Source organism: Salmo salar, chromosome ssa20, assembly GCF_905237065.1.
Source record: "Salmo salar chromosome ssa20, Ssal_v3.1, whole genome shotgun sequence".
Classification (NCBI taxonomy): Eukaryota; Metazoa; Chordata; class Actinopteri; order Salmoniformes; family Salmonidae; genus Salmo; species Salmo salar.
In genome coordinates this window covers 49,681,741-49,709,594 of record NC_059461.1, presented here as the reverse complement: position 1 = coordinate 49,709,594, position 27,854 = coordinate 49,681,741, and the positions used below count along the sequence as shown (strand labels likewise).

The following is a 27,854-nucleotide window of genomic DNA, read 5'->3' as shown; positions in this document are numbered from 1 at the left end:
TTGACGGGATTAGCTCGGCACTTGCACACACAGATGTCCCACACAACACACACCACAGAGACAGAGGAGGGAGGGAGAGAGGGATGCAGGAGTGAAAAGAAAAAGGGACAACACACAAAGACTAAAACACAGTCCAATGCAAAGACTCTCACTCATAAACAGAGACACAGAGACACAGAGAGAGACACAGAGACACAGAGAGAGACACAGAGACACAGACACAGACACAGACACAGACAGACAGACAGACAGACAGACAGACAGACAGACAGACAGACAGACAGACAGACAGACAGACAGACAGACAGACAGACAGACAGACAGACAGACAGACAGACAGACAGACAGACAGACAGAGTGGTTTTCAAACCTCGCTGGGCACCTAGACATTTCACAATTATGCTGACCTGATTCACCTATTTATTTAAGTGCTTGCTGATTAGTTGACAAGTTGAATCAGGTGTGTTAATAACTGAGGAATAGGTCAAATACATGTAACGGTTTTACATCCCCCAAGGAAAGGTTGGAAGATCCCTGGTCTAGGACACACAGAGATAATTAGAGATCAATATAATTGATTCCGTTAGCTAGCCTATTGCCTATTTATATTCCATATTTATATTTATCACCTATACTGACAGCACGATACACGCACATCGTCTATTTTGAGCCTGATCAAACAAACAACAAAAGACACTATTATATGATTAAATCTCATTCATTTATCTGAGTGCATCCGTGCTTTTCCATGATTGTTAAGTTGAAACTGTCGATCGTTGCGAGTAAATGTAATTGAATAATTGTACATTGAAATGTGAGATATGAAAAGGGTAAATGTAGGGATAGAGAGGGAGGGAGCTAAGAGTGGAGGATTTTATTTCATTTCCAACCTCCCCGCCTTCTTTTGAGAGACACCCACAACCATATAACCAACTATTTCTACAGCTACAGTCACTGCCAGCCATATCATAGCACTGAAAAAATAACACATATTTTAAGCTTTTTTAAAAGTAAAACAGAAGATTTGACGATATTTGTATTTTAATCATATAGCGTGACGTTTTACTACAAGGAGATACAATGCATTTTACATTACAAAAGCGAAATAAGACGTGGATGCCTGCTACCAATTTGAGCATCGTGGGATTGGTGGTTTATATTTTGGGTAAGTAGGCTATAACGGAAACGTCTCATGTAACAGCGGATCGTAATTTTGAAAGATGAGTGACAGAGCCGCAATTTTACTATATTGGATCAAATGTGCACCGTTTTCTCGCGCGTTGTGTAAGTGTGTGTGTGTGTGTGTGTGTGTGTGTGTGTTTTGTAAATGAGCAAAATTAAGATATTCCTGAAATGCTGTGTATGATTATTGTAGGCTACCTAGTTAATAGACTGGTGGCCCACGAAAAACGCCGCTTGCCATCACTGGAAATTGCCAACTTCATCACCTCTAAGCCTAACACTTTAGGCTATGTCAACAGACTCAGTCAAGGAACCAAAACAGTTGGCTAAACGATGTGCGGTTGTTTTTAATCCAGAGATAAAGCGCGGTGAATCACAAAAAGCATAATTCCAGCGTCCCAACGCCTGATCTAAACCGAAACAACGTGGGGATTTATTATTGGCCCGCTCTCTACCTATAGCTTATTCAGAATGTGGAACAAGTCGCTTAAGTATCAGGGCTCAAGCAGGTCCAGTGATGCTCTCTCTACTGATGCAGGTACGGAGTGGAGTGGATGGACGCTGACGCACGGACACCGCGTATCTCCATCGTCTCTGCACTAGAGACGCATCGCTAGCAACATCGCATAGTATTTGTTTTCTCACAATAGCGGGTCGAAAGCGTGACTGGCAGCTTGCTTTGCCGCGGTCGGCTGGCTATGACGAAGCCAAACTATGCTGAGTTTAGCGCATCTGGGTGGATACACTTATCTATTCACATTGCCTCACTAGTGTAGGCTATATTTCCTGTTTATTCACATAGCCTACACTTCATTATTCGTATCCCAAAGAACACTCAGATAAAGATGGATAGTGAGAGTGCTGTTTTGTGCTCAGCAAAGGCCTGCTTGGCAACAGGCTACTGGTGCGTAATGACGGCTCATGAGATGAATTTCCCGATCTGTGATTTTGATGCCATGACACCATTAAGCCTATACAGTAGCTTAAACCTGTATTTTCCACATATGTCTGTTCATATCTGTGTTATCGTAGTGTTGTGGGATATTACAAATAAAAGGTAGGTTAAAAATGTAGAAAATATATATTGGGGAAAAAAACATTGCTATGCAGTGTCTATAGCCTATCACTTTCAAACTGTTGTGATGACGCCTGGTTCACACTGTCTGGTCACCGTCAGTCTGCAGCAGAAGAGATGACTAATACCACACCAGCCTCTGAAACCTTCACCATTTTAGAACAATCACGTATTGTCATGATGCTGCACCTCCTAGACGTTTACACTAGAGGGAGACAGTGCCACGCAGACGGTCTACTTTATAGACCAACAGGGATGATGTCTAATAGGCAATGCTGGCAAGCTCACATACATCCTCTCATACTATTTCAAGGAGCAGTTGGTAATAGTAGACTTTTAGGAGCTCAAAAATGCTATTTAACATCAGTATGGATGATATAGAGGACTAGTATTGATATAGAGGACTAGGCTACACTCGTGACTACCGGGTGCTGACTAACAACCAACAGTATTTGTGATGTCCATTTGGTATCGGGATCTTTGAGTATACTTTTATATTTCATCCACAAGGGGGCAGGCTAATCCACATCCACTGCCACTGTATAGCCCGCACTGCAGTCTGTAGACTAGTGGCTATGCAGCAGCACTAGCGGTTCTGGGGGGGCAGTGCCCCCATGACAACAATTTTGGACCCCCTTGTGGCCTCCCTAAATGTGGAGTATGAAATAATTTTTACATGACACATTTTTGCTCTCGTTCTTTTTTTTACATCCGTTACATCCCTCACTAGCTTTAAGCACCAGCTGTCAGAGCAGCTCACAGATCACTGCACCTGTACATAGCCCATATATAATTTAGCCCAAACAACAACCCCTACCCCTACTGTATTTATTTATTTATTTTGCTCCTTTGCACCCCATTATTTCTATTTCTACTTTGCACTTTCTTCCACTACAAATCTACCATTCCAGTGTTTTACTTGCTATATTGTATTTACTTTGCCACCATGGCCTTTTTTGCCTTTACCTCCCTTATCTCACCTCATTTGCTTACATTCTATATAGACTTATTTTTCTACTGTATTATTGACTGTATGTTTGTTTTACTCCATGTGTAACTCTGTGTTGTTGTATGTGTCGAACTGCTTTGCTTTATCTTGGCCAGGTCGCAATTGTAAATGAGAACTTGTTCTCAACTTGCCTATCTGGTTAAATAAAGGTGAAATAATTTTTAAAAATTAAATTAGACAGTGGCAACGCGGAACACTAATTTAACCCACACATTTTCTAGAGGGACGGCTTTAGGCGGAACACAACAGTATCGTACCACATGCAAAACGATATGACAACAATAACATCTAATGTAACTGGCCCCTCTAACAGTACAACTGGCCCCAGCTTGGCCCCCCCAGTTGAAATGGTCTAGCACCGCCACTGTGTAGCAGTTAAGCTCAGAGCTGGCAGCAATGATTTCATGGGATAGATCATCAATTCTCATTCTCCGGATGGTGTAATCAGGCTGCTCCTTCTGAATGTGAGGAAGTAGAGAGGAGGAGTAGCTGCTTCCTCATGGAAGGGATACTGTAGTGTACATGTTCAGATTGAGCTGTAAGGTAAAGGCTACTGTGTGTAGTCTGTAATCCCATAGCCTGCATAATGACCTTGCCTGTCAGCAGGTTCACCTAATAATGTGCCCTGTGTCATATCAAAGATACATACCTCAGTCATCAGACAGAGATCCAGTATATTTGACCAGTCTTGAACACTTACCTCCATATAGCCAAACGTAATAACATTTTGACCACCATATTAAGGTTCCTCAGTAAGGTATTATACTACATTATCCTTCCCCTATTGAACCCACTAGTCATTGAGTATGCTGAGCCACTGCCCACAGCAAAACAAACACACACACACACACACACACACTCACACTGAACACACGCAGGACCATGGACATTGGCCTCACCTTTATTCAAGGCTATGGATCACTGGGCCGCTAATGGGCCCAGAGGTTACAGGCGGTCAAGGTCTATGGGAAGACCTGTCCATCAACCACCTGGGTCGGCCTATCCCTCAGCCAGTCAACACCTGCCCTGTCAGCAGGCAACCCGGGTATGAACCGTCCTGGTCTGTAATCACCCACCTACAGGGTGATAAAGGGAATCGACATGGGGGTGAGATGACATCTATGCCACTGGTAGAGAGGAGACAACAGCTTCTGGTCCAAACCAGAGCCATGTGTCTAGAGACTTGAGGTTTCTGTATTATGATTCATTTACATGACACTTAAAAATGATATGTCAGCCATGTTAGACCTAACGCCCCATTACCTTACATGGTCAAATATTTAAATAAGGCTACAGTTGAAGTCAGAAGTTTACATACACCTTAGCCAAATACATTTAAACTGAGTTTTTCACAATTCCTGACATTTAATCCTAGTAAAAATTCCCTGTCTTAGGTCAGTTAGGATCACCACTTTATTTTAAGAATGTGAAATGTCAGAATAATAGTTGAGGTAATTATTTATTTCAGCTTGTATTTCTTTCATCACATTCCCAGTGGGTCAGAAGTTTACATACACTCAATTAGTATTTGGTAGCATTGCCTTTAAATTGTTTAACTTGGGTCAAACGTTTTGGGTAGCCTTCCACAAGCTTCCCACAATAAGTTGGGTGAATTTTGGCCCCTTCCTCCTGACAGAGCTGGTGTAACTGAGTCAGGTTTGTAGGCCTCCTTGCTCACACACACTTTTTCAGTTCTGCCCACACATTTTCTATAGGATTGAGGTCAGGGCTTTGTGATGGCCACTCCAATACCTTGACTTTCTTGTCCTTAAGCCATTTTGCCACAAATTTGGAAGTATGCTTGGGGTCGTTGTCCATTTGAAGACCCATTTGCGAACAAGCTTTACCTTCCTGACTGATGTCTTGAGATGTTGCTTCAATACATCCACATAATTTTCCTTCCTCATGATGCGTCTATTTTGTGAAGTGCACAAGACCCTCCTGCAGCAAAGCACCCTCACAACATGATGCTGCCACCCCACGGTTGGGATGGTGTTCTTCGCCTTGCAAGCATCCCCCTTTTTTCTCCAAACATAACGATGGTCATTATGGCCAAACAGTTCTATTTTTGTTTCATCAGACCAGAGGACATTTCTCCAAAAAGTATGATATTTGTCCACATGTGCAGTTGCAAACCGTAGTCTGGCTTTTTTATGGCAGTTTTGTAGCAGTGGCTTCTTCCTTGCTGAGCGGCCTTTCAGGTTATTTTGATATAGGACTCGTTTTACTGTGGATATAGATACTTTTGTACCTGTTTCCTTCAGCATCTTCACAAGGTCCTTTGCTGTTGTTCTGGGATTGATTTGCACTTTTCGCACCAAAGTACATTCATCTCTAGGAGACAGAATGCGTCTCCTTCCTGAGCCGTATGACGGCTGCGTGGTCCCATGGTGTTTATACTTGCGTACTATTGTTTGTGCAGATGAACGTGGTACCTTCAGGCGTTTGGAAATTGCTCCCAAGGTTGAACCAGACTTGAGGAGGTCTACAATTTTTTTCTGAGGTCTTGACTGATTTCTTTTGATTTTCCCATGATGTCAAACAAAGAGGCACTGAGTTTGAAGGTAGGCCTTGAAATACATCCACAGGTACACATCCAATTGACTCAAATAATGTCAATTAGCCTATCAGAAGCTTCTAAAGCCATGGCATCATTTTCTGGAATTTTCAAAGCTATTTAAAGGCACAGTCAACTTAGTGTATGTAAATTTATGACCCACTGGAATTGTGATACGGGGAATTTTAAGTGAAATAATCTGTCTGTAAACAATTTTTGGAAAAATGACTTGTGTCATGCACAAAGTAGATGTCCTAACCGACTTGCCAAAACTACAGTTTGTTAACAAAAAGTGGTTGAAAAATGTGTTTTAATGACTCCAACCTAAGTGTATGTAAACTTCCAACTTCAACTGTATGTAACTGAATGTCTAGAATTAGAACAATATTCCAGCCTTGTGTAGGTCTACAATCTTGTCCCTGACATTCTTGGAGAGCTCTTTGGTCTTGGCCATGGTGGAGAGTTTGGAATCTGATTGATTGATTGCTTCTGTGGACAGGTGTCTTTTATACAGGTAACAAACTGAGATTAGGAGCACACTCTTAAAGGGAGTGCTCCTAATCTCAGTTTGTTACCTGTATAAAAGACACCTGTCCACAGAAGCAATCAATCAATCAGATTCCAAACTCTCCACCATGGCCAAGACCAAAGAGCTCTCCAAGAATGTCAGGGACAAGATTGTAGACCTACACAAGGCTGGAATGGTCTACAAGACCTTCGCCAAGCAGCTTGGTGAGAAGGTGACAACAGTTAGTGCGATTATTCGCAAATGGAAGAAACACAAAAGAACTGTCAATCTCCCTCGGCCTGGGGCTCCATGCAAGATCTCACCTCGTGGAGTTGCAATGATCATGAGAACAGTGAGGAATCAGTCCAGAACCACACGGGAGGATCTTGTCAATGATCTCAAGGCAGCTGGGACCATAGTCACCAAGAAAACAATTGGTAACACACTACGCCGTGAAGGACTGAAATCCTGCAGCGCCCGCAAGGTCCCCCTGCTCAAGAAAGCACATATACATGCCCGTCTGAAGTTTGCCAATGAACATCTGAATGATTCAGAGGACAACTGTGTGAAAGTGTTGTGGTCAGATGAGACCAAAATGGAGCTCTTTGGCATAAACTCAACTCGCTGTGTTTGGAGGAGGAGGAATGCTGCCTATGACCCCAAGAACACCATCCCCACTGTCAAATATGGAGGTGGAAACATTATGCTTTGGGGGTGTTTTTCTGCTAAGGGGACAGGACAACTTCACAGCATCAAAGGGACGATGGACGGGGCCATGTACCGTCAAATCTTGGGTGAGAACCTCCTTCCCTCAGCCAGGGCATTGAAAATGGGTCGTGGATGGGTATTCCAGCATGACAATGACCCAAAACACACGGCCAAGGCAACAAAGGAGTGGCTCAAGAAGAAGCACATTAAGGTCCTGGAGTGGCCTAGCCAGTCTCCAGACCTTAATCCCATAGAAAATCTGTGAAGGGAGCTGAAGGTTCGAGTTGCCAAACGTCAGCCTCGAAACCTTAATGACTTAATGAAGATCTGCAAAGAGGAGTGGGACAAAATCCCTCTTGAGATGTGTGCAAACCTGGTTGCCAACTACAAGAAACGTCAGACCTCTGTGATTGCCAACAAGGGTCTTGCCACCAAGTACTAAGTCATGTTTTGCAGAGGGGTCAAATACTTATTCCCCTCATTAAAATGCAAATCATTTTATAACATTTTTGACATGCGTTTTTCTGGATTTTTTTAATTGTTATTCTGTCTCACTGTTCATATAAACCTACCATTAAAATTAGAGACTGATCATTTCTTTGTCAGTGGGCAAATGTTCAAAATCAGCAGGGGATCAAATACTTCTTTCCCTCACTGTAACTGGTGTACTCCACAGCCATTTTGGCATAGCCAGATCAGGATCTAACATAAGGGCAACATCGAGTATGCTATTCTGTTCTTCTGAAATACATTTTCTTCATATCATTGTGAAGGTGTAAGCTATATTACATGGATTCTTTTGAATTTTTTAAATGTAGATGTTCCAAAGGTCTGCATCATTGACTTGCAGGCTGTGTGGAAGCCAGGAGATCCAGGCTGTGTCACATCCGGTCGTGATTGGCAGTCCCATAGGGTGGCTCACAATTGGCCCAGCGCTGTCCAGGTTTGGCAGGGGTATGCTGTCATTGTAAATAACAATTTGTTCTTAACTGACTTGCCTAGTTAAATAAAGGTTAAATAAAAAAAGAAATGCTCATTGTGTTTATGTTAATTAACTAAAAATGACATTAAGACCGACAGTTATTTACTTGACCATCACCGGCTGACAAAATGTTGTGACCGCCACAACCCTAGTCTTTACCTTCTTTTTTACAATGACCTTGAGCCTCAGAAAAAAAAGCTGAAAGACAGAGAAAGGAGGAGGGAGATATGGGGTGTGCTGAGGGAGGGAGGGAGAGGAGAGTAAGGGAGAGTGAAGAAGGACGGAGGGAGGGAGAGGGCGGCACACTGCAGTATTTCCTGCCTTGTAATAGCGGATCGAGTGGTGCAGCAAAAGCATTGGCTCATATGGGTGTTTAAAACCCTTTACATCCTTGCCTTACAGGATGAGAGAATCTCTCTCAAAATGCTACACATATTGTACTACTATTGTTCAGTAAATGTGTTTATAGGCAATGATGTTAGCGTCAGACATATTCTTAACTCCCAGTAACATGTACAGATAGCATACATGTACACTTGTTCAAGATAGAGTTTGACTCTTTTTCGCAAATTACCAGAGGTTACAGTACCTTCAGCAGTGTAGAAGTGGGTAAAAAGTAGCTCAAGGCAATGTTCTTGTATGATAAACATTGACTCATCATGCATGTGGTCGCTACTGACGTGATGTAACAATCCAAACCGAAGCCTTTTGCACAAAAGATAGAGGGGACTTTCATTGGACTCCCCCTGCAGAACCAGATGCTACTCAGGTTAGGTTAGTTAGTCTCTTTTGCTTCCCATTACATTGGAGATGTAGACATTGATTGTCATTAAGACATTTCAGCTGATTAAGTGTGAATGGGATTAGCTGATTGTGTATGTTTATTAAAGGATGTGATAGACATACTGTAAAGTAACCCCCTCCTCAGTGTGGGAATATACTCACCCTACAGATGCACTAGATACAGTACAGATGTAGGATCTTCATTTGATCACTCTTTTGTTGCTGAGAATTTCCTGCACGTCAGGAAATACGAACTTGAAATGTATTCAAGGTTTAAAAAAGCTTCTAAAGTTTGTAATTTCCACTTTAAAATGTTGGTCTTGATTTTTCTGTTGCTGCAGGATAATTTTTCTGCTGTAGCCAACTAGCTCAAATTAAGATCCTACATATGTAAATGGGAATAGGCATGGGCTGGGAAGACATTGACATAGCATCAGTAAAGAATAGTGCATATGGCTGAGTGCTGACTCTGCAAGTACACGTGTTGTGTGCGTGCGTGCGTGCGTGCGTGTGTGCGTGTGTGTGTGTGTGACGTACAGGGTGTGCATATGTTTGCCAATGTGTAGCTATAGGTCTATATGTGAGCACATATGTGTGTGTGAGGGGGATGCGTCATGCTTGTATGTTTAATGTGGGATGTCAGCCTATTTGTCCCTCCCTTCCTCCCTCCCTCCGCTCTAAGCAGGTGCTGTACTGCAGTACTTCCAGATGACACCTGATTCAGAGAGAGGAAGGGAGGGGAGGGAGGGAGAGAGGAGAGGGAGGAAGTGAGTGATCCGAAAGACTCTAACTGCACCACTACAGGACACAAACAGAGAGAGAGAGAACGAGAGAGAGAACGAGAGAGAGAACGATAGAGAAAGAGAGGGAGAGAGAGAAATAGAGAGCGAGATAGGAGGGTGTGATTAGAGGGTCTAGCTGCTGCAGAGACCCGGTACGATGAAGAGTGATTGCAGCAGCAGGGGGAACTTGTCCAGTAACACAAAAGTTGGCAGACTGGTGCAGAGCCGAGCAAACACACCCGTCCCACGCCGGCCATCATGCACGTGCTTGTACTCACTAACAGCCACACTCAGACCAATACACACACACATCCCACTGAGGCACTCACAGAACACACACACAGGGCCGTCGTTATGGGCGGGTCTTAGGGGGCATGACCCATCCTCCTTGCCCGTCCAAATAAAACATTGAAATATTGATCATTTATTTGACCGAGACGTGCGCTGACAGAAAAATGCATCAATTTCAGATAAAGCATCCGAGCGAACAAAACACTGCCACTCTGTCTCAGTATGTGTAGACCATGTATCTGATGCTGTCTGGAAAGAAATTGTATGACATGCCATACTCTTTTGGTCCAGACAGCATCAGATACATGGGCTACATATAGTGAGACAGAGGGGCGCTGTTTCGCTCATTCGGATGCTTTATCCGGTGGAGTTTCAGCAGTGAGGAAGAGGTGAAGCGAGCGGGCTCACTCTCGCCAAAATCTGTCCAGAGTAAGCCAAATGTGTTTCTGTGCGCATAATATGCAGACCTAAGCTTGCCGCCTGCCTTCCCGCCTTTGGGACAACGACTCCCATGGTTAGGGCGGAGACATGAGCATCTTGTCATTATATACTAATCTCTGGTTTCAGCCTCTTGAGAAATGGAAAGGAATGTTTGGCTGGTGCACAGTGCACTGTTAGGATAATGGCTTCCCTTTAAATAAAATGTATGTTTGCCAAAATTACATATTTACTCCTGTCTAAATGAAAGCATTCAAAGTACTTCACCAGAGAGCATGACTTAGCCACAGAGGATCATTAGCTTCTTTAATAAAAATAACTGTGGATTGCTTTACTGTTCCCTGTGGCTCAGTTGGTAGAGCATGGTGTTTGCAATGCCAGCATGGTGTGTGCAATGCCAGGGTTGTGGGTTCAATTCCCATGGGGGGCCAGTACAAAAAAAAAAAAAATATGCATGAAATGTATGCATTCACTACTGTAAGTTGCTCTGGATAAGAGTGTCTGCTAAATGACTAAAATGTAAATGTTAAATGACAAGTGTGTATGACTATTTGGGAAGCCTGCAATTTGGGTAGTGGGTGTGTCAATAGGTCTAGCTGATTGAGTTGTGGCAGTCAGTGAAAAGCATCTAAAATATGTGAAGATAATGTGTCTTGAGAAAAACTTAAAATGTTGCAACATTCTGGAGACGTCTCTCTCCAGAATGCGCTCAGTTGTCTCTTGCGCATTCATTGATACATTGTGTGAATTGTTTGCCCTTTGATTTTTTTTTTTTTTATCAACTTCCCATGACATACTGTACAGGCGTGGCCAAAAGTTTTGAGAATGACACAAATAAAACATTTCACAAAGTCTGCTGCCTCAGTTTGTATGATGGCAATTTGCATATACTCCAGAATGTTATGAAGAGTGATCAGATGAATTGCAATTAATTGCAAAGTCCCTCTTTTCCATGCAAATGAACTGAATCCCCCAAAAACATGTCCACTGATTTAGATTTTAGTCATTTAGTAGACGCTCTTATCCAGAGCGACTTACAGTAGTGAATACATTTCATAATTTTTTTTTCTTCCCCATACTGGTCCCCCGTGGGAATCGAACCCACAACCCTGGCGTTGCAAACACCATGCTCTACCAACTGAGCCACACAGGACACATTTCAGCCCTGTCATAAAAGGACCAGCTGACATCATGTCAGTTGACGAGGACAAGGCTGGAGATCACTCTGTCATGCTGATTGAGTTCGAATAACAGACTGGAAGCTTCAAAAGGAGGGTGGTCCTTGGAATCATTGTTCTTCCTCTGTCAACCATGGTTACCTGCAAGGAAACACGTGCCATCATCATTGCTTTGCACAAAAAGTGCTTCACAGGCAAGGATATTGCTGCCAGTAAGATTGCACCTAAATCAACCATTTATCGGATCATCAAGAACTTCAAGGAGAGCGGTTCAATTGTTGTGAAGAAGGCCTCAGGGTGCCCAAGAATGTCCAGCAAGTGCCAGGACCGTCTCCTGAAGTTGATTCAGCTGCGGGATTGAGGCACCACCAGTACAGAGCTTGCTCAGGAATGGCAGCAGGCAGGTGTGAGTGCATCTGCACGCACAGTGAGGCAAAGACTTTTGGAGGATGGCCTGGTGTCAAGAAGGGTAGCAAAGAAGCCACTTCTCTCCAGGAAAAACATCAGGGACAGACTGATATTCTGCAAAAGGCACAGGGATTGGACTGCTGAGGACTGGGGTAAAGTCATTTTCTCTGATGAATCCCCTTTCCGATTGTTTGGGGCATCCGGAAAAAAACATTTCCGGAAAAGACAAGGTGAGCGCTACCATCAGTCCTGTGTCATGCCAACAGTAAAGCATCCTGAGACCATTCATGTGTGGGGTTGCTTCTCAGCCAAGGGAGTGGGCTATCTCACAATTTTGCCTAAGAACACAGCCATGAGTAAAGAATGGTACCAACACATCCTCCGAGAGCAACTTCTCCCAACCATCCAGGAACAGTTTGGTGACGAACAATGCCTTTTTCCAGCATGATGGAGCACCTTGCCATAACTAAGTGGCTCGGGGAACAAAACATCGATATTTTGGGTCCATGGCCAGGAAACTCCCCAGACCACAATCCCATTGAGAACTTGTGGTCAATCCTTTAGAGGCGAGTGGACAAACAAAAACCCACAAATTCTGACAAACTCCAAGCATTGATTATGCAAGAATGGGCTGCCATCAGTCAGGATGTGTCCCAGAAGTTAATTGACAGCATGCCAGGGCGGATTGCAGACGTCTTGGAAAAGAAGGGTCAACACTGCAACTATTGTCTCTTTGCATCAACTTCATGTAATTGTCAATAAAAGCCTTTGACACTTCAGTATTCCATAGTAACATCTGATAAAAATTTCTAAAGACACTGAAGCAGAAAACTTTGTGAAAATTAATATTTATGTCATTCTCAAAACTTTTGGCCACGACTGTATGTCACCAGTAGGCCAACAAATGTATTGTTAATCCCCCGTCATTTGATTACAATCATTTCTATTAATGCATGTATTAATTACAGTAATTTACCAGGCCTGCTGCATTCTGATTGTCTTAACTCACCAAACTTCATAAAAACTGCTGTCTGTCTCAAGCTCACTGGCGCGGGAAATAGGCTATGGCTGTAACGGCTCTCGTCGGAATGAGTGGACCAAAGCGCAGCGTGGAAAGTGTTCATGATTTTTATTGATAAAAAAAAACACTCGAACAAAGTAACAAAACGAAAAGCCAACAGTTCTGTCAGGTAACAGAATACTAAACAGAAAATAACCTCCCACAAAACTCAGGTGGAAAACAGGCTGCCTAAGTATGATTCCCAATCAGAGACAACGATAGACAGCTGCCTCTGATTGGGAACCACACTCGGCTCAAAAACAAAGAAATAGAAAACATAGATATTCCCACCCAAGTCACACCCTGACCTAGCCAAACATAGAGAATAAATAACATCTCTAAGGTCAGGGCGTGACAGTACCATGGATCATCACTGGAGGCTTCGTGCCATGGATCATCACTGGAGACTTCAGACCATGGATCATCACTGGAGGCTTCGTACGTGGAGCCGGAACAGGTCTCACCGGACTGGGGAGACGCACTGGAGACCGGGTGTGCGGAGCTGGCACAGGATATACTGGGCCGTGGAGGCGCACTGGAGGTCTGGAGCGTAGGGCTGGCACAACCCGTTCTGGCTGGATGCTTACTTTAGCCCGGCAAGTGCGGGGCGCTGGCACAGGACGAACTGGGCTGTGAAGGCGCACTGGCGACACAGTGCGTAGAGCTGGCGCAGGATATACTGGGCCGTGGAGGCACACTGAAGGTCTGGAGCGTAGGGCTGGCACAACCTGTCCTGGCTGGATGCTCACTTTAGCCCGGCAAGGGCGGGGCGCTGGCACAGGACGAACTGGGCTGTGAAGGCGCACTGGCGACACAGTGCATAGAGCTGGCGCAGGATATCCTGGACCGAGGAGGCGTACTGGAGACCAGGAGCGCTGAGCGGGCACAACCCGTCCTGGCTGAATGCTCACTTTAGCCCGGCAAATGCGGGGCGCAGGCAATGAGCGCACCGGGCTGTGAATGCGCATCGGAGATACGGTGCGCATAACACGGTGCCAGACTGGTCACACGCTCCCCACGGTAAGCACGGGGTGTTGGCTCAGGTCTCAACCCTGACTCCGCCAATCTCCCCGTGTGCGCCCCACTCCCCCCAAAAAAATGTTTGGAGCTGCCTCTCGGGCTTCCCTCGTTCCCGTGACTCCCGATCTCGTGGCTGCTCCTCCCTCTCTGCTTCCACTTGTTCCCATGGGAGGCGATCCCATCCGGCCTGGATCTCCTCCCACATCCAGGATCCTTTGACATCCAGGATTTCCTCCCATGTCCAACTCTCCTGGCCACGCTGCTTGGTCTGTTTTTGGTGGGAGGTTCTGTAACGGCTCTCGTCGGAATGAGTGGACCAAAGCGCATCGTGGAAAGTGTTCATGATTTTTATTGATCAAAAAAACACTCGAACAAAGTAACAAAATGAAAAGCCAACAGTTCTGTCAGGTAACAGAATACTAAACAGAAAATAACCTCCCACAAAACTCAGGTGGAAAACAGGCTGCCTAAGTATGATTCCCAATCAGAGACAATGATAGACAGCTGCCTCTGATTGTCACCAAAGCCCCATATACTACCCACCACTGCGACCTGTACGCTCTCGTTGGCTGGCCCTCGCTTCATACTCGTCGCCAAACCCACTGGCTCCAGGTCATCTACAAACCCTGCTAGGTAAAGTCCCCCCTTATCTCCGCTCACTGGTCACCATAGCAGCACCCATCTGTAGCACGCGCTCCAGCAGGTATATCTCTCTGGTCACCCCCAAAGCCAATTCCTCCTTTGGCTGTCTCTCCTTCCAGTTCTCTGCTGCCAATGACTGGAACGAACTACAAAAATCTCTGAAACTGGAAACACTTATCTCCCTCACTAGCTTCAAGCACCAGCTGTCAGAGCAGCTCACAGATCACTGCACCTGTACATAGCCCATCTATAATTTAGCCCATACAACTACCTCTTCCCCTACTGTATTTATTTATTTATTTATTTATTTTGCTCCTTTGCACCCCATTATTTATATTTCTACTTTGCACTTTCTTCCACTACAAATCTACCATTCCAGTGTTTTACTTGCTATATTGTATTTACTTTGCCACCATGGCCTTTTTTGCCTTTACCTCCCGTATCTCACCTCATTTGCTCACATTGTATACAGACTTATTTTTCTACTGTATTATTGACTGTATGTTTGTTTTACTCCATGTGTAACTCTGTGTTGTTGTATGTGTCGAACTGCTTTGCTTTATCTTGGCCAGGTCGCAATTGTAAATGAGAACTTGTTTTCAACTTGCCTACCTGGTTAAATAAAGGTGAAATAAATAAATAAATAGTTTAGTCACCTCAACTTGCTCAATTTCCACATTATTCATTACAAGATTTAGTTGAGGTTTAGGGTTTAGTGAATTATTTGTCAGAAATACAATGCTTTTAGTTTTGGAAACATTTAGGACTAACTACTTCCTTGTCTGAAACCAACTGCAGCTCTTTGTTAAGTGTTGCAGTCATTTCAGTCGCTACAGTAGCTGACGTGTACAGTGTTGAGTCAGTAGTGTTCCTCAGTATTTGAAAAATCTTTCCAACACAAGCGTGTGCAAAAATAGGAGGTCCAGATGATACTGTGTATTGTCATCATACGCAGTTCGCAGACACAACACTATACGCACGCACAGGTATACAGCACAGTTCTGCCTTAATGCCTCAATGAGTTACACATTCAGGAGATTCAGTCAGTCCTTTTTCTTCCGCTTTAGCCAGTACTCATGGATAAGCCATTGCCGCAGTAAACGCCAATCTGCAAACAACGATTACCAAAACAAATATGAGTGGAATGATTACGGGGCAGAATTACCGGGCTGAATTCCTCTGTGCCTACAGCTGAACCACCGCTTCAACCGCTCTGGCTGTTCAAAGTGCTGTCTAAAGCATTCGTTCGCATGCAGCTCCTTCAGTATGGTTCAGGGCACTGCAGAGGGAGTGCTGTACAGGGTGTGTCTAGAGCTGCGTTAAGAGTAACCGGTGCAGGAGTGAGTCACTCCGAGATGTTACTACAGTACGGTTCTGTGCTGCGCAATGCCTCCCAGGTTGTGCGGATAGTTAGCGTCCATAACACTACTGCTAAAGCAGTATCCAATAGTACGGTCACCTTCTGCTGATGGTGGTTGCTTTACAGAGGAATTCACTGACCCAGGAAAAAATTGCCTTTGAAATAGATAGCAGTTTGTTTAGATGATCTCCGTACATATGTGTGTAATCAGAATTATCTTTCTTGTGAATGAACTCACTCCTTCCTGTAGAACAGTAAACGACAGTACCTACACTTCCATGTGTAGCACATCTATGTGTTTCTTGACCAATCCCCTCCATTCCTTCCTTCCTCCCTCCTCCAGCCTGCCCTGCGTCCAGTATGGATGTCCTGGTCCATAACCAGATCAACGTCCTGAACGGCACCATGGTGAGGATCCAGTGCATCTTCACCTCCTGCTACAAGATGGACGTCAACAAGTTTGCCATGAACTGGACCTACCAGGAGAACACCAACGAGACTGAGGAGATGGTGAGAGACCAGACCGTGTGTCTGCCCTTGTCTTGTGTCAATGTCAGGCCGATGCACAGTGTCCATTTTAGGACACCCTCAGCCTCAGATTGAGTCAAGGAGGGGTAAGGTGTAAGGCTAAAATAGACACCATACCCCTGACTCTGCCATGATATACAGTAAGATTCATCTTTTTTTTTCTTTTGCATACTCCATCCTCCTTACCTTTCCCGTGTCAACTCTCTCTCCTCTCTCTTTCTGTTTCTTTAATGCCATGCTTTCTCCAACTATTTCGATGTGTTTCATTTCATTTATTTAGCCAGGAAAGTCTACAGATGTAGGATCTCAATTTGACCAGTATTGTCGTAGCAAAATAATCCTACTGCAACAGGATTTGAACGTTTAGTCCATAATGTTGCTTGATCAGTGGTTAGACTATGAGCTGGACAAAAGTAGTTTACATGAAAAGTGCAATACTGTTAATACAACTGTGTGTTAGTGCAGGTTTCAGTGACCGTACATTCAGTACCTGTCATGTCCTGACCAGTATAACGGGTTATTTGTTATTGTAGTTTGGTCAGGACGTGGCAGGGGTGTGTTTGTTTAGAGTGTTTCGGGGTTTGTTGGGCTATGTTCTGTTTTAAGAGGGGTGTTTATTTAGAGTGTTTCGGGGTTTGTTGGGTTATGTTTTTGTTAGTCTATTACTATGTTAGTTCTAGTATGTCTATTTCTATGTGGTGTTTGTTGGGTTGACCTTCAATTGGAAGCAGCTGCTCCTAGTTGCTTCTAATTGAAGGTCCTATTTAAGAGGGGTGTTTTTCTATGGGATTTTGTGGGTAGTTGTTCCTTGTATAGCTGTAATCCTTACAGGACTGTTTATCATCGTTGGTTTTTTGTATACTTTTGTTTTGGTTTTCCTTCTTTCTACCTAATAAAAAGAAGATGAGTATACACACTCCCGCTGCATTTTGGTCAAATCCTTACGACAACCGTGACAGTACCAGTCTAAAGTTTGGACATACCTACTCATTCAAGGGTTTTTCTTTATTTTTACTATTTTTGACATTGTAGAATAATAGTGAAGACATCAAAACTATGAAATAACACATAATGTAGTAACAAAAAAAAGTGTTAAACAAATGAAAATATATTTGATTCTTCAAAGTAGCCACCCTTTACCTTGATAACAGCTTTACAGACTCTTGGCATTCTCTCTACCAGCTTCACCTGGAATGCTTTTCCAACAGTCTTGAAGGAGTTCACACATATGTTGAGCACTTGTTAGCTGCTTTTCCTTCACTCTGTGGCCCAACTCATCCCAAACCATCTCAATTGGGTTGAGGTCGGGTGATTGTGGGGGCCAGGTCATCTCATGCATCCCTCCATCACTCTCCTTCTTAGTCATATAGCCCTTACACAGCCTGGAGGTATGCTGGGTAATTGTCCTGTTGAAAAACAAATGATAGTCCCACTAAGCGCAAACCAAATGGTATGGCGTATCTCTGCAGAATGGTGTGGTAACCATGCTGGTTAAGTGTGCCTTGAATTCTAAATAAATCACAGACAGCGTCACCAGCAAAGCACCCCCACACCATCACACCACCTCCTCCATGCGTTACAGTGGGAATCACACATGCGGAGGTCATCTGTTCACCTACTCTGCGTCTCACAAAGACATAGCATTTGGAACCAAAAATCTAAAATTTGGACTCATCAGACCAAAGGACAGATTTCCACTGGTTTAATGTTCATTGCTCGTGTTTCTTGGCCCAAGCAAGTTTCTTCTTCTCATTTGTGTTCTTTAGTAGTGGTTTCTTTGCAGCAATTCGACCATGAAGGCCTGATTCACACAGTCTCCTCTGAACAGTTGATGTTGAGATGTGTCTGTTACTCTGTGAAGCATTTATTTGGGCTGCAATCTGAGGTGCAGTTAACTCTAATGAACGTATCCTCTGCAGCAGAGGTCTTCCTTTCCTGTAGCAGTCCACATGAGAACCAGTTTCATCATAGCGCTTGATGGTTTTTGCGACTGCACTTGAAGAAACTTTCAAAGTTTCTGGATTGACTCACCTTCATGTTTTAAAGTTGATTGGCTCAAACGCATTAAAATTAAAATGTACTTTTAACAAGGCACACCTGTTAATTGAAATGCATTCTAGGTGACTACCTCATGAAGCTGGTTGAGAGAATGCCAAGCGTGTGCAACGCTATCATCAAGGTAAAAGGTGGCTACTTCGAAGAATCTCAAATGTAAAATATATTTTGATTTGTTTAACACTTTTTTGCTTTCAACATGATTCCATATGTGTTATTTCATAGTTTTGATGTCTTCACTGTTATTCTACAAAGTAGAAAATAGTCACAATAAAGAAAAACCCTGGAATGAGTAGGTGTGTCCAAACTTTTGACACAAAGCTCATCTGCATTTCCTGTAGTGCAGGAAAATTCTCAGCAACAAAAGAGTGATCAAATTAAGGTCCTACATCTGTACTCAGTAACAATTGCCACTGTTTTCCAGGGAGTCCTGGGTTCAATAAAAACAAAAATGTTTCTGTCTATCTTTCTGCTAATCCCCCTTTTCCTCCTCTCTCCTCCAGTTCATGACCTATAAGAAGGGGATGATGCCCCTGCGGACAGACCGGTTCAGTGACCGGGTGCAGTTTGTGGGTAACCTGGAAAAGAACGACTTGTCCATCACCCTCTCTGATGTCCAGCTGTCGGACGAGGGCGTCTATAACTGCTATGTCCGTAACCCCCCTGACCGCATCCAGGGCCACGGAATCATCAACATGTTTGTCGTCACAGAATGTAAGGGCAGGGGGAAAGGCAGGGAGCAATAAAAGGGACAGGGGGCAAGTTACTTAGCAGTCTCTTCGCGAGCCTGAAAATAGTTGATCTCAGTGATTGATAGTTGGTATTCAGCAGTCATAAAAGTATGCCTTATGTACTTTGAAGATCTACTAACATTGTGATTTCGTCAGACCGCATAGGCAGCAGCTCTATAGAGATGAGGTGGTAACTTGGAATATAATAATAAAGTCACCAAATCAAACACATATTTTATTAAAGTAAAGTAATTTGAATAAATTATGGTTAATAAGTGAAAAGCCGTAATGGGCAGTCACTACCATCATAGGACTTTTATTAACCGTTTTATTCTGTTACAGCGTTCAACACACATAAAGCATTGTGTATTTAATGTTTCAAAAAAAGTTGAAACCGAAAACCGTGATAATTTTTTTAAAATAAAACCTAAACCGAACCGACCTCAAAAAGCACTAATCGCTCAGCACTAATCTGTGGTCAACTGGTCCATCCATCCACCCTTTCCAGCCCATCCCTGGCCTTGTGTGCTAGCATGTCATTAAAAATTGTACCCTGGCCTTGTGTGCTAGCATGTCATTAAAAATTGTACCCTGGCCTTGTGTGCTAGCATGTCATTAAAGATTGTACCCTGGCCTTGCCATTCATCCATTCATCAATCCATTCACTCACCCATCCATCCATCCATCCATCCTTCAGTTCCTCATCTGGTTGTGTTTCTGTTCTCCCTTGGTCTCAACCTTCCTTCAGCCCAGGACGTGATGACTCAACACTATACAGCTTTTTACTTATTTACTTCCCGAGTGGCGCAGTGGTCTAAGGCACTGCATTGCAGTGCTAGAGGCATCACTGCAGTACCTGGTTCATTCCCAGGCTGTATCACAACCGGCTGTGATCTGGAGTCCCATAGGGCGGTGCACAGTTGGCCCAGCGTCGTGAGGGTTTGGCCGGGGGGGTAGGCCATTGTAAATAAGAATTTGTTCTTAACTGACTTGCCTAGTTAAATAAAGGTTAAATAAAACATTTTTATACAAATATTGATGGGCGTGCCAACCCAGCTCACCTCAGAATCATTGCCTCTCACAAATGCTGGTCTCACACACATGTATGCATGATGACACACACACACACACACACATAAAAGGCCATTGCTGTCCTTTTTTTGGTTTCCTCACACTGTGGTTTAATCAGCCCTTTGCCAACTATACACTCTATCTACAGAACTATCTCACCTCCTCTTCCCTCCTCCTCTCCCCCTCCACAGTGCCTCCCCCACGGGACTCGACCATAGCGGTGGCGATCGGGGCGTCAGTCGGCGGTGCGCTGGCTCTGCTCATCCTGTCCATGGTGGTGGTGAAGTGTATACGGCGTCACAAGAAACAGGAGCTCATTTCTGACGAGCAGAAGATGGAGGAAGAGGGCAAGCTGGATGCAGAGGGGGGCCCCGAGGAGGGAACCAAGTGAGATCCCCTCTTTGTTTTAACTTACCCATCCTCCTCTAAACGTCTATCTCTTCCTCGATACCTCTACAGATGTCGGATCTTAATTTGAGCTGGTTTGCTACAGTTGGAAAGTAATCCTGCAGCAACAGGAAATGTGAATTATTATCTGTATTATAATTAAGGGACATTTTTCTGGGATTTTACACATTTGTAAGGAAAAATCAATTCTGAAATTTCTAAGTAGAAATTGCAAACTTCAGAAACATTTTTAAACCTCAAATAAGTGTAACATGTCCTGATTTGCAGGAAAGTTATCCTGCAACAGGGTGATCATGTTAAGATCCTACATCTGTATATTGTTTTACTCTGACTCTTTCTCAATGTGAAATTATAATAATGTGTCCCCTGATTTAGGCTATTCTCCTTCTCTTTTCTCTTTACTGCTTGTCCTTTTCTCTCTCTCTCGCTCTCTCTCTCTCTCTCTCTCATTTTCTGTCATCTACTTGAGGCAATGCTCTTGAGGCAAAACCGGAGAGTCTTAAAATCCACTCCAATTCTCTTTCTCTTTCAGCTGTACATAGTATGTGCACTGACAGGGTGGTCCATACTTTTATACCTAACAAGCCACAACATTCTGGAATAACCCCAGAAACTTCACAAAATATAGATGTTATGGAAACACATTCCAGAAATATGTCCGGTGTAATGTATAAGTGGATTCATACATTTCTTTTAAAACCACCCTGACAAGTATCCCCTCTTCCCCTTCTTTTATTCTTCTTTTTTGATTTGTGTGTATGTTGAATGTGTGTTCCTGCGGGTATGTGTGTGCATGTGCGTGTGTATGTGTGTGTGTGTGTGTGTGTGTGTGTGTGTGTGTGTGTGTGTGTGTGTGTGTGTGTGTGTGTGTGTGTGTGTGTGTGTGTGTGTGTGTGTGTGTGTGTGTGTGCTTATATTGCCATGAGCCAGGCAGCTATAACCGGCCTGCATGGTCCTGGAGGCCCAAGGTTCGCTGGAGCCCAACCTCCTCCCTCACGCTGGTAACAATCTGTGATTGGTGTTTTGTGCTGGTCATGTGACCCCAGTTAGCCAAGAAGGAGTGGCCACTTATGGCCTTCTTCCTTTTTCCTTTTTCCCAAACCTTGCTGTTCATCCCTCTCTCTCATTACCATGGTGATGGGAACTTCAAATTCTGTTTGTCAGGACAGAGCCTCATATTTAAATATCAATCTCAAAATAATAGTCTATCCTTGGCTCATTTCCTGTATGACCACTGATGTGAAAGGACGATAGATTAAATCAACGTGATCTCATGTGTCAGTGGTCATGAAGGACAGGAGACATGGAAAGGACTGTTGAGACACATTCTCACTCTCAACCACATGTCCTGATCTCATCCAATAGAATGGTCAATCCTGTCCTGCCTTTCCCCCGTCTGGTCTGCTCTCCCTTCTACAGTACCTTCAACCTCTTTTCTACCTGATTATCTCTCTTCCAGGCCTTAGATCTGATCATTTCTGATTCTGAATACCTGTAGGGCTCAAGCCTAACTTCAGATACAAACACAGAACGTGTCTGCACAAACCTGTTGTCTAACATGATTCACGGAGAAGGAACATTTACGTGTGCTCAGTGCATCTCAAGTTAGAGTTTGTCTGTTAGTTTGCACTCGTGTTTGTTTGACCTGACACATGGCTAGGTTCCAAGATGAATTTGGGTCCCGCTTTATTTGGATAGTCCGGATTTTCATGGTCATACTATCAACAAACTGTCTGTTGATAAGAAACCTCTTGCTAAGGTTACGGTTAGGGTTAGGTTTATGTTTAGGTTTAGGTTTAGGTTTAGAATACGGGTAAGGGTTAAGGTTAGATCTACGATTGGGATAAGCAGTTAAGTTTAGGGTTACGATAAGAGCTACAGTTAGGGTTAGAGATAGGGTTAGCGTTAGTAGATAGTTAGTTGAAATGTCTGTAGATAGTATGTAGAGCATCTACAAAGGGACTATCCAAATGTGTGTGTCATAGATTTTTTTGGGGAAGCTATAGCATACTACAGCCATGTCTCAGGTCAATGTTTTTGTGCGTTTTAACTAGGTTTTGACTTACTAGTAGCTAACACATTTTCCACACTAACTCTGTGAGAGATCCAACCCATTCCTGTTTCTGCACAGTAGCTATTGATGTGTTTGCATTGTGGTCCTAGCCAATGTGATATAGTGATGGGTGTGTGTGTTGCAGTCTGTGTTTGATGTAATGGGATTGTACAAGTTAGTATATGTCCCAACATTTCCCCCTGGTCCGACAGTGGGATGTAAATACTGTACAACAACAATAGCATGGAAATCAGCTTAAAAACAAGTCAGGTTGGCAAGACAACCAGTGCCTACTTTAGGAAGCACTGACCTAGATGTTTCAACTATCTTGTCTTCTACTCTTATGTGACTTTCATTCTGTGAGACATCTCTTTAGTGTGTTGGTATTAGGGGTGTTGTTTCCTTGTTAGGTGGATTGAATGTACTGCATGTACTGTATCGCTGAGCTCATATATATCTCTGCTCTCTTCTTTCCCTGCCTCTCTGTTTCCGATGAACCATGACCTTCAGGAAAGCATTCCTGCCTGAAGATGTATAGTGACCCTTGCTTGAATCCTCATCCAGCATCTGCCTCACCCCACGCCGCCTCCCTCCCTCCTCTTGTCCATCCAAACAAGATTGCAGTTATGGGAAGCCCCAGCCACCAGCCACGCCACCAACGCCACCCCTGCCTCTATCTTCAGTCAGTCTTATCTCCTCTCTTCTTTGACGGGGAGCCACAAAAGGTGGAGGAGACTAGTAGACAGCAGTCTCCAAACGACATTCCTCTTTCCCCTTTTTCTCGCTTGTAGTCTAGCTTAAGATAGAGATGTAAGACCTTAATTTGATCACCCTGTAGCAGCATAACTTTCCTACAATGCAGGATGTTTAAAATGTGTACTGTATTGGAGGTTTAAAAAGGCTTCTGAAGTTTTCCCTTATGAAAAATGCATCAACTCTTAGAAAAAGATCAATTCATTCTAATTCACATTTCCTGTTGCTGCAGGACTATTTTCCTGCTGTAGCAAACTGGCTCAAATTAAGATCCTACATCTGTAGAGTAAATGGATGGTTTGACATCCATGGTTACTGGGAAAGATCCTGCTCTCTCTCTATCGCTCTCTTAAATTGTTGTCTTCTAACTTGCCACTCCATTGGATAACAAATTATTTACTTCCAAATCATATAATTCTCTCTCGCTCTCTCTCGCTCACTCTCTCTCGCTCTAATTCTTTTGCTCTGTCACATTACTTAGCGATGCATAATGGCTGGGGCAAAAAAAGTTCCCTTTTTTTTCTGACAGCTAGTGTGTGTGTGTCCAAATTATACCTTTCTGTGGGAGAATGGTGTGGGTGTATTTTTGTCTGTGTGTGTTAGTTTTTATGTACAGGGTATAAGGTTGTGAATGACCTTCAGATGTAACTACGATCAGTGTGGGTGGTGTGTGTGTGTGTGTGTGTGTGTGTGTGTGTGTGTGTGTGTGTGTGTGTGTGTGTGTGTGTGTGTGTGTGTGTGTGTGTGTGTGTGTGTGTGTGTGTGTGTGTGTGTGTGTGTGTGTGTGTGTGTGTGTGTGTGTGTGTGTGTGTGTGTGTGTGTATTTGAGAATGTGTTTGAGTGTCCTTAGAGTGTCCGAGTGTCTTTCCTTCAAACTCAGAGTCTCCCTTCATGGAGAAGCCAGGCATGATTTTATCAGTAGTCAACTCTTCTGAACCCTTGCTTCACCTCCAATATGATATTTTAGCCTGTGTTGCTTGCTCATACATCGAAACAAACATACATCGAAACAACACACATTTGTATTGCTATGAATAAAGCTAGTACAATATCATACATAAGCATGACATTTTTTGCATACATTTTGCATACATTAAGACAGGCACAATTCTGTCTACAATGGATTGTGGGTTCGATTCCCACGGGGGGCCAGTACCAAAAAAAATAAATGCATGAAATGTATGCATTCACTACTGTAAGTCGCTCTGGATAAGAGCGTCTGCTAAATGACAAAAAATGTAAAATGGATAGATCATTAATGGTCTGACATTATATACTAACTGACATTGTACAAAAAGCCCAATCCCCAAATGATGTCCCCCTTTTGTCCACATGCAGTAACCCTTACACAACACCTGAATGTCCGGCCCTAGTTGGTTGTTGACACACAAATGAGCACACAGACACACTGGCTATACGTGATCCAACACATTGGCTTCAAACACCACATACAGCCGTGTAGCTGTTTTGCACATCAGAAGTCCAAACGCTGAGGCCTACACATACATAAAAGCTGAGCACTTTCAGGGAAAACAGAAAAAAAAGTACAATAGAGAAAAATTTATATCAGATACATATATTTATACGTTTTGACCAAATACCAAGCTGTACTCTAGAGGTGTGCTTTGATTGTTGTCGCTATTTACGTGTGGTCCTCACTGTCTTAAACTATCAATGTTTGAATGTATGAGACCTCTCTCCTCTGAGGTAATTGATCTTGGATGTTCTTTGGATGTTACATATTTAGCTCTATTAGTATTGCACTGGTTGTGAATGTATTTGGGAGACAACGTGAGATGTCCAAGTTGACGTAACAACTACTTTTGAAATGAATATACGATCAATCATTCCACTTTCCACCCACTGAATTTCAAACTACCTTCACAGATGTAGGGCTTACGTTACATTATCACACAAGTATTATAATGTATGTAAGTCTGTGAAGGATCACACAAAGTATCCAAAAGCACAGATAAACTGTGGATTTGCTAAACAATATCACAACCCTAAAATAGTAACATTTATTTATTTTAGTCAAAATGTGTAAAATGTTACCTTCATTTGATCCTTGTGTTTAAACGTCTTGGCTTTGTATTTTCCAACAGACAGTGTTGGGGGAGCAGATAGCCTATGGGAGTGTGACTGTAGGTTGGCAGAATATGACTGGGTGCCTCTGGTGTTGTCTGATGTGGTTTTAAGGCCTAAAGCCAGGGGCCACGCTGATTCTGTGCCCAGGAGTGCCCTACCTCATCTGGAGACAGTCTCTCCCTGTCTCTGCAATGGGCACTGCATTCATAGGCTGCCTTTATGTTATTCACTGCCAAAGCTTGTTTCTTTTATACTTTGTTTCTTATTATTTGTCTCCTCAAATCCGTCGTAGTTTAGATTTCATTTGATTGAGTATTGTATTTTGACATTGTTGAGTTTTGTACCACATAGTTATGTAATTTGTACTTTATGATGTGACTTTGTGGTTGTCCTAGCTGTTGACGTTGTGGTAGCTATCATTACCTGGTCTTTGGGAAGTTAGCCTGAGTTTGGGGAGCTCACATCTGAAAGATCATTAATTAAACAGAGGAAGGTCAATGCTGATCTCCACTTGTAGGGTGTACACGCTCCCTTTCTAGAATGACTTAATTACTAATTACTATATGAATTAATTAAACTTCTGTGCAATTGTGACTGTGGTGTTAATCAGTTTGTATGGAGTCTGAGACATCAGCTAGATGCATGGTTAGAAGTCTGGGAAGCTTGTTGTCACAACCAGAGAATATATATCTAGGTCACAATCAGACTTAATTTCCAAAGTAATGATGGCACCTCAAGAATTAACCAAAACAATTATAATTTAGATTGTACTGTATTTTATACATGAACACAGACACACAGTGCTACCAATGGGTAGGGGACAAAGCACATGTTCCAAAAAAAAAATAGAATAATCTGTAGCCTAATGAAATCAACATGACCTCCATTTCTCCCGTCATTCACTCTGACATCTCTGCTGGAGTCCTGAATGCTGGGTAGCTAGCTGGGATAGTGGAGGTCCCGGAGTTTCGCGTTTGCCTGCCTGTCTCTGTGTGATCATGCATGTTTTTACTGCAGTGTTCCTCTGTGACGCATGGCTCTAACCAGGCCCTCTCGCACCGAACACCAGAAATGCTTGCACTGCACTGTGTCTCTAAGAATGAGCTGTAATCAATATTGTATTTTGAAATAAAAATGAGTACATAAATATTACAGTGTGCATTTTATTGTCAGCAAATAGCTTTTTTTTTTACTAAGCCCTGGCATATTAGCTCTAAAACTGCACCGTGGAATTACTACTGGTGAGAAGGGGTGATTAATGATAACAGGTGAAGTGTGGAGGCTGTAAGGCTGGGTTATGGCCAATGCACCAGCGTGCTGCGTGTAGCTACTACCATCGGGCAGCATTGACAAAACATCCAAAGACTTAATCTTGCTGGGCAGAGAGGGGGGGGGGGAAACTGCGACTCAAGCTGCAGATAGATTTTCTCTCTCTCGCTCTACACTTCCATTTTTCTCTCCCTCTGGCTCTCTTAAAGTGAGACAAATAGAGGGAGGAAGGTCAGCTTTTCCGCTGGAGCCTGGAGAAGAAGGGAGGGGGGAAGGCGGAGGGAAAGAGGAGGAGAGAGACAGAGGATGAATGTGTAATACACGTAGTGCAGGTATCTGGGTCTCAGTGGGAGGGTTCTTAATAAATAGGCCGGGCGGGGGTTTGGATCACAGCAAGGTCAAAAGGTCACTGCAGAGTGTGGCGTGATAAGCCAACTGAGGGGTCTCCGGCACAGACAGGACTGAAGGGGACAAATGAATGCTCACAAACTCAGTTACAGACACACACACGTACTCCGTTGCACAGGTCAAATCCTACTCAGACATACTAGGTCAAAAATGCCGCAGCTGCTGTCCAGTGCCAGCAATTATATCACCTCAGCCGTTTGCCCTAGAGTCAGTTAGGTATAGGTATAGGTGTGTGTGTGTGTGTGTGTGTGTGTGTGTGTGTGTGTGTGTGTGTGTGTGTGTGTGTGTGTGTGTGTGTGTGTTGGAGGTGTGTATTTGTGGAAGGAAAGGGAGCTGCCAACACTTAAAGCTGGAGTATTTGGCCAGGAGTTCATTACTGAAACAGTTAATACTCCTAAATAGCAGTCAGTAAATCTGGTCTCAGAACATAGAACTTGGGAAGACCATTGCCAAGCAATTTATTCGTTTCTCTATTGGGATCTTAACTGCATTACATAACACACATCT

The 27,854-nt window shown here is 43.4% G+C and overlaps 1 protein-coding gene across 2 annotated transcripts; it reads left to right on the top strand.

The window, feature by feature from the left end:
* Positions 1 to 914: 914 nt before the first annotated feature.
* scn2b (sodium channel, voltage-gated, type II, beta) lies at positions 915 to 26,822 on the top strand. Of its 2 annotated transcripts, XR_006760961.1 has the most exons (6): positions 915 to 1,165; positions 16,327 to 16,493; positions 19,070 to 19,280; positions 20,560 to 20,755; positions 21,707 to 21,777; positions 23,340 to 26,822. XR_006760961.1 is itself a non-coding variant. In XM_045703570.1 (5 exons), exons 1-5 carry the CDS (start codon positions 1,081 to 1,083, stop codon positions 23,365 to 23,367), a joined length of 687 nt encoding a protein of 228 aa, XP_045559526.1. In that variant the 5' UTR covers positions 915 to 1,080; the 3' UTR covers positions 23,368 to 26,822. The 2 variants fall into 2 exon arrangements, 1 of the variants encoding a protein (XP_045559526.1); XM_045703570.1 differs by lacking the exon at positions 21,707 to 21,777.
* The last annotated feature ends 1,032 nt before the right edge of the window (positions 26,823 to 27,854 follow it).

Coding starts and splice junctions, on each gene's coding strand:
- scn2b (XM_045703570.1), top strand. CDS start 1,081: ATGCATTTTACATTACAAAAGCGAAATAAGACGTGGATGCCTGCTACC. Junction 1,166..16,326: donor ATTGGTGGTTTATATTTTGG/GTAAGTAGGCTA, acceptor TCCCTCCTCCAG/CCTGCCCTGCGTCCAGTATG. Junction 16,494..19,069: donor CCAACGAGACTGAGGAGATG/GTGAGAGACCAG, acceptor TCTCTCCTCCAG/TTCATGACCTATAAGAAGGG.